The sequence below is a fragment of the Carassius carassius genome, chromosome 13, assembly GCF_963082965.1.
Source record: "Carassius carassius chromosome 13, fCarCar2.1, whole genome shotgun sequence".
Taxonomy (NCBI): Eukaryota; Metazoa; Chordata; class Actinopteri; order Cypriniformes; family Cyprinidae; genus Carassius; species Carassius carassius.
In genome coordinates this window covers 16,650,332-16,673,094 of record NC_081767.1, presented here as the reverse complement: position 1 = coordinate 16,673,094, position 22,763 = coordinate 16,650,332, and the positions used below count along the sequence as shown (strand labels likewise).

The following is a 22,763-nucleotide window of genomic DNA, read 5'->3' as shown; positions in this document are numbered from 1 at the left end:
CTTTTACTTGAGTAGAATATTTTTGTACTCTTTCCACCTCTGGTTGTTAGCATGTTTTATTATGTTTCTAGCATGTTGCCAGCCTATTTAACACTTTTTGTCACTTTTTAATTTGTTCCTAGGAGTCCATAAAAGTGTTAACATTTTCATTTCCTGTTACCAGCAGGTGGCGCTATGACTATAACTGAATTTGGTCATGGGTGTTTGTTTGGAACAAAACACCTATCACACGTGTGAAGTTTGGGGAAGATCGGACATTGCTTGCCTTAGTTACAGTAACTTCCTTTTTCACTGATTTAGTAGAATGCTTTAACACTTAGCTAAGTGTTGCTAGCATGTTTTATTATGTTTCTAGCATGTTGCCAGCCTATTTAACACTTTTTGACACTTTTTAATATGTTCCTAGGAGTCTGTAATAGTGTTAACCATGTCACTTCCTGTTACCAGCAGGTGGCACTATGACTATAATTGAATTTGGTCATGGGTGTTTGTTCAGAACAGAACACCTATCACACGTGTGAAGTTTGGGGAAGATCGGATATTGCTTGGCTTAGTTTCAGCAAATTCCTTTTTCACTGCCTTAGTAGAATGCTTTAACGCTTAGCTAAGTGTTGCTAGCATGTTTTATTATGTTTCTAGCATGTTGCCAGCCTATTTAACACTTTTTGTCACTTTTTAATTTGTTCCTAGGAGTCCATAAAAGTGTTAACATTGTCACTTCCTGTTACCAGCAGGTGGCGCTATGACTATAACTGAATTTGGTCATGGGTGTTTGTTCAGAACAGAACACCTATCACACGTGTGAAGTTTGGGGAAGATCGGACATTGCTTGTCTGAGTTACAGCAACTTCCTTTTTCACTACATTAGTAGCGTGCTTTAGCACTTAGCTAAGTGTTGCTAGCATGAATTAGTATGTATCTAGTATGTTGCCAGCCTATTTAACACTTGTTGATGCTTTTTAATATGTTCCTAGGAGTCCATAACAGTGTTAACCATGTCACTTCCTGTTACCAGCAGGTGGCGCTATGACTATAACTGAATTTGGTCATGGGTGTTTGTTCAGGACAGAACACCTATCACATGTGTGAAGTTCGGGGAAGATCGGACATTGCATGCCTGAGTAACAGCAACTTCCTCTTTCACGGCGAAACATCAAATTTTGTCAGGCCGCCAGGGACACACCCCTTGACGAAAACTCAAAACCTTCGCAATTTAACATCACAAAGGTCTTATGATGACCCTCACCAAATTTTAAGATAATCCGATTAAAACTGTAGGAGGAGTTCGTCAAAGTACGAGGCATGGAAATGGAAAAAACACCACAAAAATCATACAGGAAATTCAAAATAACTTACTTCCTGTTGGATTTTGTACCAAGAAATTTTTTTTTTTAGGTAATGGTGTGTTACATGTGTGTACCGATTTTCATGAATGTACGTGAAACACAGCTCGAGGCGCACTCCGTTGAAATTTAACAGGTGGCGCTATCGAGCCATTTTGCCACACCCACTTCTGAAACCTATATCAGATGTAAATTTTCAACAGTCCTGATGCGTGTGCAAAGTTTCGTGAGTTTTGGAGCATGTTTAGGCCCTCAAAAATGCGCTTCATTATGGAGAAGAAGAAGAAGAAGAAGAAGAATAAACGGAGCAATTCCAATAGTGTCCTCGCACTGCAGTGCTCGGGCCCTAATAAACAGAGCAGTTCCATTAGGGTCGTCGCACTGCAGTGCTCGGGCACTAATAAACGGAGCAATTCCAATAGGGTCCTCGCACTGCAGTGCTCGGGCCCTAATAAACGGAGCAATTCCAATAGAGTCCTCGCACTGCAGTGCTCGGGCCCTAATTATTAAATGGATGTCACCTTATTGGGACAATAAAGCCCTACCTGGACCTACCCTAACCCTACCCGATACTTTTTTTTTTAAACTTTTCAATTATTTCCTTAATTTTCATTGAAAATAAATGCTTTTCTGATGTGATTTGAAATTTGAAAAGGGAGAAAAAAATTCACCAAAAGGCAGATTCGAATCCGGGCATTTTACCTTCTGCACCAGAGAAGCTGACAACTATTGGCTGTCTTCTGTAGTGTTCGCTAGCCAGCACCAGTGTTCGCATGCGATTAATTGCACAGCCCTAGTGTAAATAGATACTCCGAACAAAATCAAGCCATTTCATGTACTCTAGGGGGCCCCCTGGTGGCTCATGCCAGGGCTATTCAATACGCACAACCGGTCCACGCCCACTTTTAGGGGAAAACAAACCGCCATACAGTACTGGATAGAGTAAGTGGACTAACCTTACAACATGCCAAAGAGTTGTTGTGTGGTTGGGTGCACCAGTAATGTTTGTAAAACCCCAAATTTGAAATTCATGGCTACCTGCCATCATCATCAATATCTTGCTGTTATGGAAATATTATGAATTACGTATGATGCTAATCGAAAGATAAGCCAGGCTAGTTGTATGGCTGGACAGGAAAGTGGACTCAGTACTCCAAATATAAAGACATAATATATACTTTTAAAGATGTTTACTTTCAAATACGAAGTAAAATCATTCACTGCATGGCTCACCTGGTGACTCAATGAGGTAACGTTATGAGTAAATGTCCGGTAAGACTCTGGCCACTGGGTGGGGTTGTTACACCAATTTGACACTGGGAGAATGAAGGCACAGGTTTTTAAATTGACCAAATCAAGTTTGTGGATGTATATTTCATGCTCTGTGACCGGCAGGATGATATGTTTTGTCTTAGGGATTTCTTAAGTTATTCACACCTGCCGGCTGTGTACAGACATTCCTATCTGCTGCTAATTTGTATGGAAGTCTAGCCTATGGGAAATCTAGTTTATTTTCCCCTAAAATGGGGCTGTGACGGAATTGACAGTTACGTTCCCGGATGTGCAGGTTGCACATATTGGCGCCCGCCAATCATCTTTATCCTGCGCTAGAAGAGTACATACAGAGCACATAAGCCTTATATATATTATGAATTGCCACATATATATGAATTGTGTTTGCACTAATTAAGTTAGATTGTCCACAAGGTGGCAACACTGGCCCAGCCCAGCAAAGGAAGAGGCGCAGGTTTTCCCATGGAATTGGGTTACTTTAACACTGTTGCCAGAGGTTGTTTTTCATATCCGCGGGTTTAAGCGACTCCAACAACACAATATTTATCCCATGGAATGCAATTTAAAGGTCCAGTTTTTCATGCTTTTTTGAAGCTTTGATTGTGTTTACAGTGTGCAATACAACATGTGTTCATGTTTTGCGTGTAAAAAAACACAGTATTTTTCACACAATTCACCTATCTGTATACCGCTGTTTTCACTGTCATAAAAACGGACTGATGACTTCCTTGTTCTATAAAGTCCCTCCTTCAGAAATACGTTGCGAGTTCTGATTGTGCCAGCAGTTCCTGTGTAGTGATTCGACAGCAGCTTAGAGCACGTGGCCCTCCTGTAAACGCGATTGGGCTAGAACGCACGTGCTGGAGATGTACTTATAATCACAGTAATATATATATATATATATATATATATATATATATATATATATATATATATATATATATATGCAATCTTTAATAAAATACTTTTTTTGTATTATTGTACTTTTGTTGTAATATATGCTGAATGAGCACTTTATTATACATCTACAACTGGGCAAATATGTGTAGTCATGAAAGCATATCAATGCATATATGTTTTTTTAAACAGTACATATTATCAAAATTAGCTCAATATTGGTAATAATTTGTATAAAATATAGCAGTATTTTGTATTAGTATTATAGTATTTCAGTGGTGTGAGACCTGACAGAGTAAAATCATTTGACATCTAATTTTGTGTGTTTTAGAGGGCTTTTGTTGGTATTTTACCCATTAAGTGTTTTTTGGTATTCTGCTCTGGCCTAAAGACAATAATAAAACACTTAGGGGCAAAAATACAGAGAATCAGACCAAAGCTTGGAGCTAAAATGGCAAATATCTCCACGGCCACTGTGAATTTCCCTGGAGAGCTGACATAAGCTGGAACAAATGTGATCCATACAGCACAGAATATGAGCATACTGAATGTGATGAATTTAGCCTCATTGAAATTATCAGGTAGCTTTCGTGCTAGAAAAGCTAAAACAAAGCAAAGGAAAGCTAGCAGGCCAATATAACCTAGTACAGCCCAGAAACCTAAAGCTGATCCTAAACTGCATTCTAGAATTACTTTTTCTTTGTAATGTTGCATATTATTGTAAGGAACTGGTGGGGATATTGTTAACCAAAGCACACATATAAGTATCTGTATTAGAGTGAAACCAAAAACACTAAGTCTCTGTTGAAGAGGCCCAAAACATTTCATGACATTACTTCCTGGAATTGTAGCTTTGAAGGCCATTAACACTACTATTGTTTTCCCCAGAACACAGGAGATACAGAGGACAAAAGTGATGCCAAATGCTGTGTGACGTAACATACAGGACCACTCAGTTGGACGACCAATGAAAGTAAGTGAACAGAGAAAACACAGAGTCAATGAGAAGAGCAACATGAAGCTTAGCTCTGAGTTGTTGGCTCTTACTATCGGAGAAGCCTTGTTTTTGTAGAATACTAAAGTTATGCTCAAAGCTGCTAAAGAGCCAGCAATAGAGAAAGCAGCCAGTATAGTCCCAAGGATCTCATCCCAGGAGAGAAACTCCACTGGTTTAGGAAAACACTTGTCCTTCTCATTATTGGGCCAATACTCAGGCAGGCATCTGAGACAATCTAAAGAATCTGTAAAATGAAGAAAGCAGTAATCAGCAGTCATTCAAGAACATCAAGAATAAAACAGAGACTTACATGTTATCAGCAGACTAATTTCTTTTAAAATGACTAACCCAGAAGTAGGGTCAATTACATGATGCTCATTTTTATCCTATAGTAAAATGAATAAATAAAACATATACCTGTATATAAAATGCAATTCATACAGTACATACAATGAATTGATTTCACCACTTTAGTTTTTTTTTTTTACGTTTTTTTTTATGGTTATTAAAGTAAATAAAAATAATAATACAATTAAAAGTTATTAAAAGAGTCATGAATTGAGTAATCTATTTTAAGAGGTCATCATACCATAACATCATACTGTAAGTTTCAGAATTCAAAATTGCAAAAAAACTGCTTTTATTAAGACCAAGCTGGCAAAATAACATGTATTCTATATCTGGGTTTTTATTACATAATAGAGAGCACAAGACTGCCTGCATAGACATAAATCAATGCCTATGTCTTAATTATTGTATCTTTAGCCTGCCTAGTGAAGCATAATAGGAACAGACAAAATGACTTCTACAGCAGGATTATTGGACTAAAAATATGTTACCAAATCATAACATGGCTGTTTTGAAGTCTTAACAGGGACCCGTCCATTTAAACAGACAATTAATTCTGAGGGCTTTAATCAGAGTACAAAATAGTCATTTATTTCTACACTATGAACCTTTTTTATAATGTAAAATCAACGTGAAGTATTCTAAGTCCAGGATACGTTACAAAATAAATAAAAATGCAGTTCATGGCCCTTCTAAATTATAATGTCATATTAAAATTCATTTTGATATAAGGGCGTAAAAAAAAAATCAAACGGGGTGAGAATTTTCCTGATATCACGATACAGAAAAAAAGCTTAATGAAGTGAAAACATACCGTAAAAAAAAGTAGTTTATTGAAATATTATTATTAAAATATTTTAACAAACTGCTTCACATATCACTAGTATAAGTATATTGTGTACACCAACTCAAAGTCATGTGGTCCAACAAACAAATATTAATCAGTATTAAATTGTATAAAGACACTGTAACAAAAGAGACATTAATAAATAAGTGTGACCAAATATTTCTAAGAACTTTTTCTAAGAACTTTTCAAGCTAGATTATTAAAACATTTTTAAAAGATCCTTTTCTTTATCTTAGTCAAAAATCATTGACCAACAAGCATATGAATTATTTACAAGAATGATCAGACAAGTACCTGTCTCATTGCTGATCTCACCATCTGCACAGTTAATACAGTCATAACAGCAGATAGGTCTTCCTTTTCTCACAGCCTTCCTAGTACCTGGAGGATAGCTCTCACTGCACACAGACACAGGCACCTGCAAAAAGGATAATTCATTATAGAACAACACCCAGAACAACTACACAGAATAGAACAAAAACCTTTTATACCTTTTCACTGCCATCATACCAAATGATAGATTTGCTCAGACTGAATTCTTGGCCTTTAGGCTTGGATGCATCATATTGACCCACTGTTACAAAATCAACTGAACCGTCTCCCTGAAGCTGCCAATTCACAAGTTCATATGTGGCCACAGGGTCTCCATTGGTATCAAATGAGACCGAATAATTATTTTTGATAAAGTTTACTTGCTTCAGCTGATTAAAAACCTGCATAATAGGCATGAAAAATACAGACTGGTGTAACTTATTGAATAATCAATATATTTTATAGTAGGCCTATACAAAAAGGAAATTATTGTAGCATATTAAGAATTTTCAAATCTCTTTGTAAATGTATTGTGGGAAATATTAATAAAATAATGGTTCAGCTGTTTAGCAACAAGCAATTTTACCTGCCAGGGTTCAACTTTGATGTTTTTGTCGCAGTGCTTTTTGTTACAGATAATGCTGTGGAGGGCATGAGCTATAGCATATGTGGCTTTGTACACCATGTTAGTGATCCGTAACTGGGACGTGTCTGTGTACGGGTTCTGTAAAGCACGCAGGTTCTCCGTGCCATCACAAGCTGGCATACCAGCAGAAGAACCTGTCTGTCGTTTTAGACTACAGCTGAATGAGCTTTCCCAGAATTCTGTCAGGAGGGAAAAATTCAGCGCTTGTTCTGGAGACATGTCAAGTAAAAAATTACGAAAACCTGGGATAACAGACTGGGGAATTGCAAAACCCACAGCACCGATACACAAATTAATCCGCAGCATTTGTGGGTCTATAACCCACGCCTCGCTCCCAATCCACTGTAACGGGGGAGGAGGCTGCTGGCTCAGCTCTTCCAGCAGAAATCTCATATCACCTGCTGCCATGAAGGCAACTATTACATGAACTGTTGACCTACGAATGACATCCGCAACCCTTTTCAGTTTGCTGCGTGGCTGAGTCCTGTAGTAGGCCTCGGAATATTCCACACAGATTCCCTCCTGCTCTGCAGCTTTCAGGAATGATGCCATGCCATTGTTCCCATAGTCTGAGTCACTGCGCACAGCCCCGATCCACGTCCATCCAAAGCGCTTAACCATCTGTGCCAATGCTGCTGCTTGATGGTGATCGCTGGGGATGGTCCTGAAGAAAGTAGGATGCTGACGCTTGTCACTGAGACATGCGCATGTTGCGTAATGACTCACCTATAGAGCACAGTAAACAAATAAATAAGTATATTTTACATTTACATGCATGATATCTGATGACACAAATGTCAAATGTGTCAATTATTTTTGCATTTTCATTGTGATCCAGCACCAAACTTTTGTCTACACGTTTTAAAGAAGGTCACCCGATTCGATTGTGATCACACGATTGAATGGGCGTTATCAGCGGTTATCAGCTGATATATATGGGCCAGAAGGGGGCTCCTCCGCCTACTAGAAGGCTCAGAAGGCTGTTATCACCCATCCACATGGTTAATCACCCACAAATGTACAAGAGCAGGACTACTAGAAGGCTCAGAAGGCTGTTATCACCCATCCACATGCTTAATCACCCACAAATATACAAGAGCAGGACTACTAGAAGGCTCAGAAGGCTGTTATTATCCATCCACATGGTTGATCACTCACAAATAATCTACTGGACGACGCGGTAACGTTGCGACATTTCCAGCTTGATATCTTCAGGTAAGACATTAAAATGATTAAACTAAGCCTTTAAGCTGTAATTAATTAGCCAATAAGAGAAAACAATACATACAAATCGTATTGCGTGAGCCAGACATGATTGTTGATGTAATATGAGTAGCCTAGGCATAGCCGTGTATGTTTGTGCATTTCTTTATAATATAGTAAAATGTTAATTGTCTAATACTTTCAAATACTGTTTAATTTCTTATTTGTGTTTATGTTAAAAAAGAACGTTGTATGCATATGAATTAGTTGAGGAAAACTTGCGTCATGTCGTCATCCGACGTCATGCGCTTCATTCTGAGCAAAGAAGAGGAAGACATAATTTTGCGGCCCTCGTTTTTATTAATCTTTAAATAATCTTTTTCAAAAGTTACTTCTTTCCAGGTAAATGCAACACATAGTGCACACAACAAACTTACGTTTTAGTATAAACTATGTTTGATGCAATACTGTCTGTTTTACTATATGAATATCATGACATAATTTAAACTTAACGTTAACGTAGTCTGCCTGAGCGCACATGGTTAGCATGGGTAAATGGTAGCATTACAAAAGCTGATAATAATATACATTATTATATATTATAATAATATTATATCGTATTATAATATTCCTATCCATTATTATACTACCAAATAGTGGTAGCATTATAAATCGTCGTATGTTAATATTATTTGAGTGAGTGTTTAGAATGTTGTCTCAGAGTTTAGTATAGGCCTATCTGAAATGTGTGCATTTGGGTAATTTAAACCCTTCATGTATGTTAAATTAATTATGCATTGCATTCGTCTTAATCAGTACTGTACATCAGATACGATGTTACATAATGAAGATGTGATTAATATCCCAGATGCGTTTGTAAATGCCACATGTGGGATGAGAAATGCATAATGTAATGTACTTAGCATTTGCTTTGCCATTTATTATATTGGTTTTGAGTAAGGAAAACGACAATGGAGCCATCATTTTGCAGCACTCGTTTTTTAATTTTAATAATCTTTCCATATTTCTGAGTACTACATTTGCATGAAATACGCGCATTGCGATATGTGTCTGCAAACGTAATAGCTAGGCCATATTACGTTATTAGCCTGTCTCTACTTTACATGCTGTATGTGAGCATTAAATTTGCTAATAAGCATATTTTTATTTCTGAAGCTAATGGGGGAATTTAGTTTATAGTTAAACGCAAAGTTAAACTGTAAAAATTGCTTTTTACACACTGACAGTAAGGCTTATTCCAAATATTGTGTATGCTCGATAACGCTTCACTGAAGCCATATCATAGGCCCAACGTTACCCATACTGACTTGAGTGAAATATTCAAACCCAAGACGTATTTTATGGCTGTTTGGAAACCTTGGAATATTGACTATTGTGTGTAGCTAGCTGTGTATGTATTTATCTAATCTAGATAGCTAGCTAGCTGTGTATTTATTTATTTATCTATCTTGCAATATATATATATATATATATATATATATATATATATATATATATATATATATATATATATATCTAACACTCAAAATATCCCTCATCTGACTGCATCCCATGTTCACTGATGTGTTTCTGTCTTTTAGGCTGTGATAAGAAATACGGGTTGCACTTTGCTTTATGTAATAATTGGCAAATATTTTGATTTCAGATATGGGAAAAGCACTTAAGACCACACGTTTCAGGAACGTTAAAATTAAGGTGATGAGGAGGACTATCGCTGGCCCTGCAAAGGTTTCTTACCTTAGTCAAGGTCTTCCCCAGCCCAACTACAAACAGACCCACCCTATTACATCTCAACAGGCTGAACTTGATGATACGACACCAAGCTGTTCTGAGAGTGCATACAGTAAGGCAAAGAAGAGAGAGCTTCATGCCTGGGATGCAGTCAAGGATGACATGCTTAAGGTGTCGTTTGAATGTTCAGCACCAATCACTACCCAGTGTGTTGTCTGCCAAGAACATGGTGATTATAGGTGCATTGAGTGCAGCACCACTGCAGTGTTTTGTGAGGTTTGCCTGAAGAGGACTCATAGAAATTCACTGCATCTTCCTGAAAAGTGGAATGTAAGAACAATAGCATGCAGTCTTACATTTCTATTGCTATACTTGCATACAGGCGGCAAACTCACAGTAATTTCAACATATTCATTAGATACTTCAAATTGTTTTAGCACTATGCAGTATCAACCTTTAGTGTTTGTTGTTTTAAAAACATTAGAGCTCTCAATCTTTCTTACAGAATGTCTACTATGAGCCATCCTCCCTGGGGTTATTCCTGTTTTTACCTGAAGGCCATGACACCCATGCTGTGTACACAAAGGTCATGAAGGTCATTGTCAGCACAGGTTTGTCATTTTACCTGATACAAAATCTTAATGTATTGAATTTTCCTGACAGGTTAATGAATTCAATCCTATTACATGTGGAGTAATGATTTCCTATAAGGAATTATTCAAATTTGTGATACAATTTTGATAAAAAAAGTTGTTTGCTGATTCCAATCATTACAAACATTAAGTTATAGGTGACACACTCAAGTGATTTGGTCTATACTGATATGGTAGTCTATATAGTAGTACTAGGTTATGTTTTATGTTATTTTCCTCTTTATATTTGGCAGGACGGCTCTGCACCGTGACAGTCAACATGTGTGCGTGTGAACCAGAAACCTGCACTTTGCTAAGGTATGGGCTTTGGCCAGCAACAGCCGAAAAGCCCCAGACAGCCTTCTCCATCCCTCTGCTGGAGCTTTTTGTGTGTCTGTCACTGGAGTGTCAGGTTTCTGTGGAGGGATTTTGCAACACCCTGCGCTGGAAAAATAACCTCACACTTGCAGAGGCAAGTCAAACTGACTTACCGCAGAGGTCAGTTTGAAGTAGGCCTGGGCGATAAATCGATTGAATGAATTAATTTGAATTTTTTGTTGTGGGTGATTTAAAAAATAATGAATCAATTTTTTTGTGTAATGCCGCATTGTTGGCTCCCCGGAGCTTCCGTAGTGTTAGTTTCGGCAAGCGACAACCAAAACATTATAGCACACACGAATCAGCAACAGCAAGCGACAACTGCCCATCTGTCTGCCAGTGTGTCTTTATAACGTTAATCTCCTCAGCTGAAATAGACGCCTGACAAGACCCTAAACACGTTTTGTTCACTGTCAAGGCATCGTGAGTTCATGTTTGACAGCAGAAATGCACGTAAGTTAGCACCCTTGTTAGGGAACTTCGCAAAGACGTGCTAGCTGAGAGGAATCTCGTCAAAGTTGACTAATAGTGTTCATTGATCTTTATCAATTTTGATGTATTTATTTTGCACTTTGCTAAATTTTTGACAGTAGGCTACGCGAGACAGGCCGAGTGTGTCAGAGAGCACTCGATAGTGTGCGAGAGAGACGGTGTGAGCACAATATAGTTTGTTTATAAATAAATGAGACATTTCAGCATTAGGATAATCTCTGTAGCCTATTGGCATCATCTGCAACGCTTTAGTTTATCATGGTTATTAAATACAACTTCAAAATAAACTGGGAACGTTCAATGATAACATCTTTGTTTGACCGGTTGTGATTTTTTGTTAAACTGTTCACTTTTGTGAAGAAGAAAATACTTCAAGTAGGTTATACATATTTCTACCATTTGTAAAGGTGTGTAAGTTTTATAATTTCAATTACAAATACTCTTTGTATCTATATATTACATCATCAATCACAGTATGGTATGGTAATAACATCAATCATTATAGTAACGATAATATTTTAATATTTAAGTTCGGTGTCTTTCACATTGTCCCACTGTAACATTAAAATAGTGTAGATTAGTCTACAATGTTTTATAATAATAATTTGTTGTATTTAGTGTCAATTTCTTTCATTTAATATTGGGGGAATCCAAGTTATATTTAAAAAAATGTTTTTAAAGTAACGCAATAGTTACTTTCTCTGGTAATTCGTTACTTTTGTAATGATGCAACTCAATTACTAACTCAGTTGCTTTTTGTGAGAAGTAACTATAACTAATTACTTTTTTAAAGTAATTAAGTAGGGGGGAAATCAGAAAAAAATCGTAAATTGAATTAAAAAAATCTGAGATTTTATTTTTAGGCCATATCGCCCAGCCCTAGTTTGAAGTCTTGTATGTTAATTGAAAATTTAAGTTACAGTTACATGCAAAATTATTCTTGATATTTTCCTGTAAAATAACAACTTCTGAGTAAACCACCATCACCAGATGTAAGTATATGAAACAGTAATGTTTTCCCTGACTGCTGCTTATACCCTAGGTTAACACACTCTACAGAGCCCTGGTGGGAGAATCCATATCCCATTTTAGGCATCACCACTTCCGACAAAGAAGTTTGGTCGATATTTGCCCACAATTAGATGATGGAACCATATGCCCAGCATGTCCAAAGGTTGGTTCTAGTTCCAGCATGGTTCTTGTTTGATTAAACTAATGGCATAGAATTAATATCTGCAAATTTAGTAAATTTTTGTATATATTATTATAATAAAATAGTAATAGTATCAATCTGGTGCAGATACAAAACCAGTATTGTGTAAAAACACTGTAAGTGTTTGTTTTCCAGGCGGATGGAGATATGATTGTCACATTGGATGCCAACTTTGGCCTTGTGAGGAAGCAAAGCTCAGGTACAAGTGTGGTTGAGCCATTACATGGAACCCGCATGTTTGTTGATGAAAAGGATGTAGAGGAATACCTGCTATCACATCTTGACAGCTCAAAACCTCACGAGGTTAGTCATAGTTGCATAATTTCACAGAAATATTTTTGCAGAAATATTAATTAAACTTGTGAAAAAAGATCATTATTCCTCCCATAAAACTATGTTTTCCTTAAAACTTTAGGACTGCAGTAACTTCAAGGCTGGCAATGTGCTGAGGTCACAAAAACAAGCAAAGAAGCTTGATGTTACAGGAGTGTTTGGAGCCTCTTGTCGTCATGAAATGCCCCTAATGTTTGTCAACATGAGCCAAGGAGAACGGCAAGTCTATGCCACAGTAGTGACTGACATCTCTTGACTATTGACCCAGTGTTCCAAAATGATAATTCCCCTGTTTGATTCTACCTATTCATAAAATGCTTAGGATAGCATAACCCTAATTATTATAAGCCAAAGTATTATTATTATTATTCAGTCACCAAATATGAACCTCTTGGAATGTACAGTATATGGGAGATTCCAAACATTACAAAATTTTTACTTTACCACCCTTCCATAATCTTCACTATTATAATAAAATATGACAAAATTGATTAAAGTATTGAATTTGATGCTGGAGATTGTTTGTATAATTTTTTTCACTTTTCCTCAGCAAAAAGTGACATCATAATAATTTTATTTTTAAAATAGATTAGCCTATCCCCTGTATGTCATCGATGAGCTACTTCGAAGGTGTGAGGATAAGAACATATACCTGCGAGTGGTCTATGACATTGCCTGTGTTGTTGCCTCACATTTGCATGTAAGTACTTTCTTTTTTCTGTGTAAAACTAAATTATTGTTTTGATAAGACATTCAAAGATAAAATTTACTCAAAATTATGCCATACTGTGTTCTGTCAGAAATCGGGGGAGGGCATACCACACAACATCTCCTTGGCCATACCAGCATTTCATGTTTATGGTCATTTTTTTGAGAGAGATGCTATGGTCTAATCCGATTAAATGATCTATGTTAAGCTATGCTACTGCCAGACCCGGAGAGCAGCTGAATGGATAAGAACACAATAAAACTGAAGTAAACTGTTTAACTCTGGGGGAGTTGTAAAGTGAGCCTATTTCCGAAAAAAGTGGAGTGTCCCTTTAATGGAATCAAAAATTCACCCATTTACAACTATTGTTACCCATTTCTTATGCGCATTGTTTACCTGGTGCCTCTCTGATGACAGATGAGATGTCTTCTTGAGCGAGAATCGATATTTTCTCTGCTTTGTCTAGTCTTTGCAGGAGCTGCATCTCTGCAAAGACAGTTTAATAGACTTAAAGTGACCAATTTGTGAGTGATCAGCTTCACTCCACAAAATATAAAATGTATAAACAGTAAACCACCAGCAAAGAATTTTGACAGGTTATGCATCAGACAGTGAACAAACCTAGGTCAGTTGATTTTCTCCGTCCATAATGCAAAAGGGCATCAGTCAACAGGTCTAGGCGGTGAGATGGAGTCATCTCCTTTGTGACTCTGGCAAATCTTCGGAGAAATGACCACAGCCTTTCCATTCCTTCCCCGTCTGTGAGCCCAAACCCTTCAAGCCGCCTAGTGCTGTACTTGATCTGTTAATAAAGGAAAGTGGTAGAATATCACAGACACTGAGCATGATCCTACTACAGTGGAAAGTGCTCATAGTGATCACGGTTACAGTGATCAACCACTTATATGAATCAAAAAGCTTGGGACAGAATCATTCCTTTGGAAATGTGTAAAATAATTTGTTTATAGTAATCAAGTAGTCCACTTACTGTGTTCATATTGTGTGTGTTTGGTGTGTGTGTGTGTGTGTGTGTGTGTGTGTGTACGCGCACTTGCTATGCGCAGTTACGAGTCATGTGATATTTTCCTCTACTCACACTGCTGTCTTTTATGGTGTATCATCCCAGATCTCTCAAAGCAGCAGGTAGACCTACTCTATATTACGTGAGTGCAGTGTTATGCTTTCACCTTAACCATTCAGCAGGAGAGGGCCTAGGTGTAGCTTGAATTATTTTATATTACATTTTATTACTTTATATTAATTTAAGAATTGTACAAATTAGATAGTAATCTGCATAAAACAAAGAAATTACATTTGGTTATATCAATCATCTGTTTTCCACTGTACTGTCCTAAACAGTGCATCTTTGTAACAAGTTTAGACAAACACCAGGTAGGAAAAATGCTAGATTAAAGATTACTTTTAGGCACATCTACTTAATTTCAGATGTGCAGTTGATAGACAGGAAATGGTGGCCAAACAGGGAGTGAATGATGTGTGATGATGAGGTCCTGATGTCTCTATAAAGTAAATAAATTACCTGGCAGGGCAATTTGTGTCCATAAACATGAAATGCTGGTATGGCCAAGGAGATGTTGTGTGGTATGCCCTCCCCCGATTTCTGACAGAACACAGTATGGCATAATTTTGAGTAAATTTTATCTTTGAATGTCTTATCAAAACAATAATTTAGTTTTACACAGAAAAAAGAAAGTACTTACATGCAAATGTGAGGCAACAACACAGGCAATGTCATAGACCACTCGCAGGTATATGTTCTTATCCTCACACCTTCGAAGTAGCTCATCGATGACATACAGGGGATAGGCTAATCTATTTTAAAAATAAAATTATTATGATGTCACTTTTTGCTGAGGAAAAGTGAAAAAAATTATACAAACAATCTCCAGCATCAAATTCAATACTTTAATCAATTTTGTCATATTTTATTATAATAGTGAAGATTATGGAAGGGTGGTAAAGTAAAAATTTTGTAATGTTTGGAATCTCCCATATACTGTACATTCCAAGAGGTTCATATTTGGTGACTGAATAATAATAATAATACTTTGGCTTATAATAATTAGGGTTATGCTATCCTAAGCATTTTATGAATAGGTAGAATCAAACAGGGGAATTATCATTTTGGAACACTGGGTCAATAGTCAAGAGATGTCAGTCACTACTGTGGCATAGACTTGCCGTTCTCCTTGGCTCATGTTGACAAACATTAGGGGCATTTCATGACGACAAGAGGCTCCAAACACTCCTGTAACATCAAGCTTCTTTGCTTGTTTTTGTGACCTCAGCACATTGCCAGCCTTGAAGTTACTGCAGTCCTAAAGTTTTAAGGAAAACATAGTTTTATGGGAGGAATAATGATCTTTTTTCACAAGTTTAATTAATATTTCTGCAAAAATATTTCTGTGAAATTATGCAACTATGACTAACCTCGTGAGGTTTTGAGCTGTCAAGATGTGATAGCAGGTATTCCTCTACATCCTTTTCATCAACAAACATGCGGGTTCCATGTAATGGCTCAACCACACTTGTACCTGAGCTTTGCTTCCTCACAAGGCCAAAGTTGGCATCCAATGTGACAATCATATCTCCATCCGCCTGGAAAACAAACACTTACAGTGTTTTTACACAATACTGGTTTTGTATCTGCACCAGATTGATACTATTACTATTTTATTATAATAATATATACAAAAATTTACTAAATTTGCAGATATTAATTCTATGCCATTAGTTTAATCAAACAAGAACCATGCTGGAACTAGAACCAACCTTTGGACATGCTGGGCATATGGTTCCATCATCTAATTGTGGGCAAATATCGACCAAACTTCTTTGTCGGAAGTGGTGATGCCTAAAATGGGATATGGATTCTCCCACCAGGGCTCTGTAGAGTGTGTTAACCTAGGGTATAAGCAGCAGTCAGGGAAAACATTACTGTTTCATATACTTACATCTGGTGATGGTGGTTTACTCAGAAGTTGTTATTTTACAGGAAAATATCAAGAATAATTTTGCATGTAACTGTAACTTAAATTTTCAATTAACATACAAGACTTCAAACTAGGGCTGGGCGATATGGCCTAAAAATAAAATCTCAGATTTTTTTAATTCAATTTACGATTTTTTTCTGATTTCCCCCCTACTTAATTACTTTAAAAAAGTAATTAGTTATAGTTACTTCTCACAAAAAGCAACTGAGTTAGTAATTGAGTTGCATCATTACAAAAGTAACGAATTACCAGAGAAAGTAACTATTGCGTTACTTTAAAAACATTTTTTTAAATATAACTTGGATTCCCCCAATATTAAATGAAAGAAATTGACACTAAATACAACAAATTATTATTATAAAACATTGTAGACTAATCTACACTATTTTAATGTTACAGTGGGACAATGTGAAAGACACCGAACTTAAATATTAAAATATTATCGTTACTATAATGATTGATGTTATTACCATACCATACTGTGATTGATGATGTAATATATAGATACAAAGAGTATTTGTAATTGAAATTATAAAACTTACACACCTTTACAAATGGTAGAAATATGTATAACCTACTTGAAGTATTTTCTTCTTCACAAAAGTGAACAGTTTAACAAAAAATCACAACCGGTCAAACAAAGATGTTATCATTGAACGTTCCCAGTTTATTTTGAAGTTGTATTTAATAACCATGATAAACTAAAGCGTTGCAGATGATGCCAATAGGCTACAGAGATTATCCTAATGCTGAAATGTCTCATTTATTTATAAACAAACTATATTGTGCTCACACCGTCTCTCTCGCACACTATCGAGTGCTCTCTGACACACTCGGCCTGTCTCGCGTAGCCTACTGTCAAAAATTTAGCAAAGTGCAAAATAAATACATCAAAATTGATAAAGATCAATGAACACTATTAGTCAACTTTGACGAGATTCCTCTCAGCTAGCACGTCTTTGCGAAGTTCCCTAACAAGGGTGCTAACTTACGTGCATTTCTGCTGTCAAACATGAACTCACGATGCCTTGACAGTGAACAAAACGTGTTTAGGGTCTTGTCAGGCGTCTATTTCAGCTGAGGAGATTAACGTTATAAAGACACACTGGCAGACAGATGGGCAGTTGTCGCTTGCTGTTGCTGATTCGTGTGTGCTATAATGTTTTGGTTGTCGCTTGCCGAAACTAACACTACGGAAGCTCCGGGGAGCCAACAATGCGGCATTACACAAAAAAATTGATTCATTATTTTTTAAATCACCCACAACAAAAAATTCAAATTAATTCATTCAATCGATTTATCGCCCAGGCCTACTTCAAACTGACCTCTGCGGTAAGTCAGTTTGACTTGCCTCTGCAAGTGTGAGGTTATTTTTCCAGCGCAGGGTGTTGCAAAATCCCTCCACAGAAACCTGACACTCCAGTGACAGACACACAAAAAGCTCCAGCAGAGGGATGGAGAAGGCTGTCTGGGGCTTTTCGGCTGTTGCTGGCCAAAGCCCATACCTTAGCAAAGTGCAGGTTTCTGGTTCACACGCACACATGTTGACTGTCACGGTGCAGAGCCGTCCTGCCAAATATAAAGAGGAAAATAACATAAAACATAACCTAGTACTACTATATAGACTACCATATCAGTATAGACCAAATCACTTGAGTGTGTCACCTATAACTTAATGTTTGTAATGATTGGAATCAGCAAACAACTTTTTTTATCAAAATTGTATCACAAATTTGAATAATTCCTTATAGGAAATCATTACTCCACATGTAATAGGATTGAATTCATTAACCTGTCAGGAAAATTCAATACATTAAGATTTTGTATCAGGTAAAATGACAAACCTGTGCTGACAATGACCTTCATGACCTTTGTGTACACAGCATGGGTGTCATGGCCTTCAGGTAAAAACAGGAATAACCCCAGGGAGGATGGCTCATAGTAGACATTCTGTAAGAAAGATTGAGAGCTCTAATGTTTTTAAAACAACAAACACTAAAGGTTGATACTGCATAGTGCTAAAACAATTTGAAGTATCTAATGAATATGTTGAAATTACTGTGAGTTTGCCGCCTGTATGCAAGTATAGCAATAGAAATGTAAGACTGCATGCTATTGTTCTTACATTCCACTTTTCAGGAAGATGCAGTGAATTTCTATGAGTCCTCTTCAGGCAAACCTCACAAAACACTGCAGTGGTGCTGCACTCAATGCACCTATAATCACCATGTTCTTGGCAGACAACACACTGGGTAGTGATTGGTGCTGAACATTCAAACGACACCTTAAGCATGTCATCCTTGACTGCATCCCAGGCATGAAGCTCTCTCTTCTTTGCCTTACTGTATGCACTCTCAGAACAGCTTGGTGTCGTATCATCAAGTTCAGCCTGTTGAGATGTAATAGGGTGGGTCTGTTTGTAGTTGGGCTGGGGAAGACCTTGACTAAGGTAAGAAACCTTTGCAGGGCCAGCGATAGTCCTCCTCATCACCTTAATTTTAACGTTCCTGAAACGTGTGGTCTTAAGTGCTTTTCCCATATCTGAAATCAAAATATTTGCCAATTATTACATAAAGCAAAGTGCAACCCGTATTTCTTATCACAGCCTAAAAGACAGAAACACATCAGTGAACATGGGATGCAGTCAGATGAGGGATATTTTGAGTGTTAGATATATATATATATATATATATATATATATATATATATATATATATATATATATATTGCAAGATAGATAAATAAATAAATACACAGCTAGCTAGCTATCTAGATTAGATAAATACATACACAGCTAGCTACACACAATAGTCAATATTCCAAGGTTTCCAAACAGCCATAAAATACGTCTTGGGTTTGAATATTTCACTCAAGTCAGTATGGGTAACGTTGGGCCTATGATATGGCTTCAGTGAAGCGTTATCGAGCATACACAATATTTGGAATAAGCCTTACTGTCAGTGTGTAAAAAGCAATTTTTACAGTTTAACTTTGCGTTTAACTATAAACTAAATTCCCCCATTAGCTTCAGAAATAAAAATATGCTTATTAGCAAATTTAATGCTCACATACAGCATGTAAAGTAGAGACAGGCTAATAACGTAATATGGCCTAGCTATTACGTTTGCAGACACATATCGCAATGCGCGTATTTCATGCAAATGTAGTACTCAGAAATATGGAAAGATTATTAAAATTAAAAAACGAGTGCTGCAAAATGATGGCTCCATTGTCGTTTTCCTTACTCAAAACCAATATAATAAATGGCAAAGCAAATGCTAAGTACATTACATTATGCATTTCTCATCCCACATGTGGCATTTACAAACGCATCTGGGATATTAATCACATCTTCATTATGTAACATCGTATCTGATGTACAGTACTGATTAAGACGAATGCAATGCATAATTAATTTAACATACATGAAGGGTTTAAATTACCCAAATGCACACATTTCAGATAGGCCTATACTAAACTCTGAGACAACATTCTAAACACTCACTCAAATAATATTAACATACGACGATTTATAATGCTACCACTATTTGGTAGTATAATAATGGATAGGAATATTATAATACGATATAATATTATTATTATATATAATAATGTATATTATTATCAGCTTTTGTAATGCTACCATTTACCCATGCTAACCATGTGCGCTCAGGCAGACTACGTTAACGTTAAGTTTAAATTATGTCATGATATTCATATAGTAAAACAGACAGTATTGCATCAAACATAGTTTATACTAAAACGTAAGTTTGTTGTGTGCACTATGTGTTGCATTTACCTGGAAAGAAGTAACTTTTGAAAAAGATTATTTAAAGATTAATAAAAACGAGGGCCGCAAAATTATGTCTTCCTCTTCTTTGCTCAGAATGAAGCGCATGACGTCGGATGACGACATGACGCAAGTTTTCCCCAACTAATTCATATGCATACAACGTTCTTTTTTAACATAAACACAAATAAGAAATTAAACAGTATTTGAAAGTATTAGACAATTAACATTTTACTATATTATAAAGAAATGCACAAACATACACGGCTATGCCTAGGCTACTCATATTACATCAACAATCATGTCACGCTCACGCAATACGATTTGTATGTATTGTTTTCTCTTATTGGCTAATTAATTACAGCTTAAAGGCTTAGTTTAATCATTTTAATGTCTTACCTGAAGATATCAAGCTGGAAATGTCGCAACGTTACCGCGTCGTCCAGTAGATTATTTGTGAGTGATCAACCATGTGGATGGATAATAACAGCCTTCTGAGCCTTCTAGTAGTCCTGCTCTTGTATATTTGTGGGTGATTAAGCATGTGGATGGGTGATAACAGCCTTCTGAGCCTTCTAGTAGTCCTGCTCTTGTACATTTGTGGGTGATTAACCATGTGGATGGGTGATAACAGCCTTCTGAGCCTTCTAGTAGGCGGAGGAGCCCCCTTCTGGCCCATATATCAGCTGATAACCGCTGATAACGCCCATTCAATCGTGTGATCACAATCGAATCGGGTGAGAAGGTTAGGAAAAAGTCAAGAGATCAATCACCTGTGGAATTCCAAAACAACCGAAAAGTCTTGAAGTGCTTATAGCCGCAGTGGATCCAGACTCTCCAACTAATGCGATAACTGCAGCAGATTTTACACAGGATCCAGTGTCGTTAAATAAGAGATCTAGTCCGTTGGTAAGTTGAACAGCTACTTTCATTACCATTGGCACAGATGCACAAGAGTCATATATGTGGTACCCTAAAGTGATGCCTGGTAAGAGATCAGAGCTGTTGTTGATCTCTTGGATGGCATACTGTAAGGCACGAGCAAAGCGTAGCTCTCTAAAGTCCATGCTGTTTAGGAAAAAAACTTTATTAGAACATTTTAGAAATTAAATATAAACATCTATAAGTTTTGTTTGTCTGAATCTCATTAGCTAATTTTACATTGGATAATTTAAGAACAATCAATTTAACATATTCAATCCTTTGTTAAGGATTGTATTCTTGAATTTTGTCATACTCTAACCTGCCACTGCACACTAGTGGTTGTGGCCGTCTAGTGTAGGTGTGCTTCTCGGTCGTCAGATAATAATGAATGGTAAAAGCCCCTCCAACAACAAAGTCTCCATCCTTGAAGAGAGCAGGGAGCTGTGGGTCACCTTGGAGGATACAGGTGCCTAAATTATCCCCAAACTCAGGGGAAACCCTTGAAATAAACATTAATGTCACTGTCAATAAAAGACTAACATGCATGTCTCCTGCTATCAACCCCTCCAAATGTTAGCTGAGAATTGTGCCTTGTTTTATATACCAACCAGCCACTGCTGTTGTATGTTGCAATTCGGCACTGGAAAATCTAAGAAGGTGTGGTTAATTGGTTAATATTTTACATCAGACATTCATAGAATGAGAATTTATCTCAAAGTGGCAATACACCATAATCAGGACTTGTTACAAAAGCATGTTTGTTTAAAATTTCAGATTTTGCATTACTTCTAGTTCTTTTTAAAGATGTGTATTTTCCATCTTATACTTTATCAGATATATATATATATATATATATATATATATATATATATATATATATATATATATTATTATTATTATTTAAAAAGAGTGTCTGTACTGTACTTTATATTTCAGGTTTTTATATTTCAGGTATTTTTTTACTTTTACTCCACTACATTTCCTAATTACAATGTATACCGTATTTTCCCCACTATAAGGCGCACTTAAAAGCCTTTAATTTTCTCCAAAAACGACAGTGCGCCTTATAATCCGGAGCAAAATGTTGACATTCCCTTTAGCACAGCTCCATGTAGTGGATGCATAACGCAAACCCAGTCAAACGTTTGACTGCAGTATCTTCTATTCTATGCGCCTTATAATCCGGTGCGCCCTACATGGGCGTATGTTTAGGGGGGGACGCTAGGTACTAGTCCCTATCAATATTTTGAGATGACTAATTTGTCCCCACCAATATTTACCAAGCTCCTTTGAACTGCTATTTGGATCTTTGCACTGTTATTTGGATCGATTCTAACGGCCAGGACGACGATAGTACAAGAAACGCTGTAATTTGATTGGCAGCGGGGTATCTGACAGGCTACACGCGCGGGCCGGGACTACTTTTGTGCTTGCACTAGCAGCGAGCGGGTGGTGTGTGTGTGTGTGTGTGTGTGCGTGCGCGCGCCCATGTTGACGACGCCGACGGTAAGTTACCAGTGCTGTCTCTCTGCCACATACAAAGGCCAGAGTAAAAACATTTTAATATTCCGGTTTTTGTAAGTAGGCAAAATAACTAGCTAGCCACACAAATAAACTAGCAGTAGTGACTGACCAGGCTT

The 22,763-nt window shown here is 36.9% G+C and overlaps 1 protein-coding gene and 2 long non-coding RNA genes across 3 annotated transcripts; 1 reads left to right on the top strand and 2 right to left on the bottom strand.

Annotated features, from left to right (window-relative positions):
- Positions 1 to 3,860: 3,860 nt before the first annotated feature.
- On the bottom strand, positions 3,861 to 21,669 carry LOC132155998 (extracellular calcium-sensing receptor-like). The gene is made up of 6 exons (XM_059564800.1): positions 21,443 to 21,669; positions 20,973 to 21,267; positions 6,624 to 7,409; positions 6,217 to 6,438; positions 6,020 to 6,143; positions 3,861 to 4,774 (listed from the first exon to the last, which is right to left on the bottom strand). The coding sequence occupies exons 1-6, from the start codon at positions 21,667 to 21,669 to the stop codon at positions 3,861 to 3,863; spliced, it is 2,568 nt and encodes an 855-aa protein (XP_059420783.1).
- LOC132156009 (uncharacterized) lies at positions 9,666 to 12,909 on the top strand. The gene is made up of 6 exons (XR_009437373.1): positions 9,666 to 9,968; positions 10,144 to 10,249; positions 10,525 to 10,588; positions 12,183 to 12,314; positions 12,489 to 12,656; positions 12,769 to 12,909. It is a non-coding gene; the product is annotated as an uncharacterized LOC132156009 (long non-coding RNA).
- On the bottom strand, positions 15,594 to 18,837 carry LOC132156008 (uncharacterized). The gene is made up of 6 exons (XR_009437372.1): positions 18,535 to 18,837; positions 18,254 to 18,359; positions 17,915 to 17,978; positions 16,189 to 16,320; positions 15,847 to 16,014; positions 15,594 to 15,734 (listed from the first exon to the last, which is right to left on the bottom strand). It is a non-coding gene; the product is annotated as an uncharacterized LOC132156008 (long non-coding RNA).
- Positions 21,670 to 22,763: the final 1,094 nt, after the last annotated feature.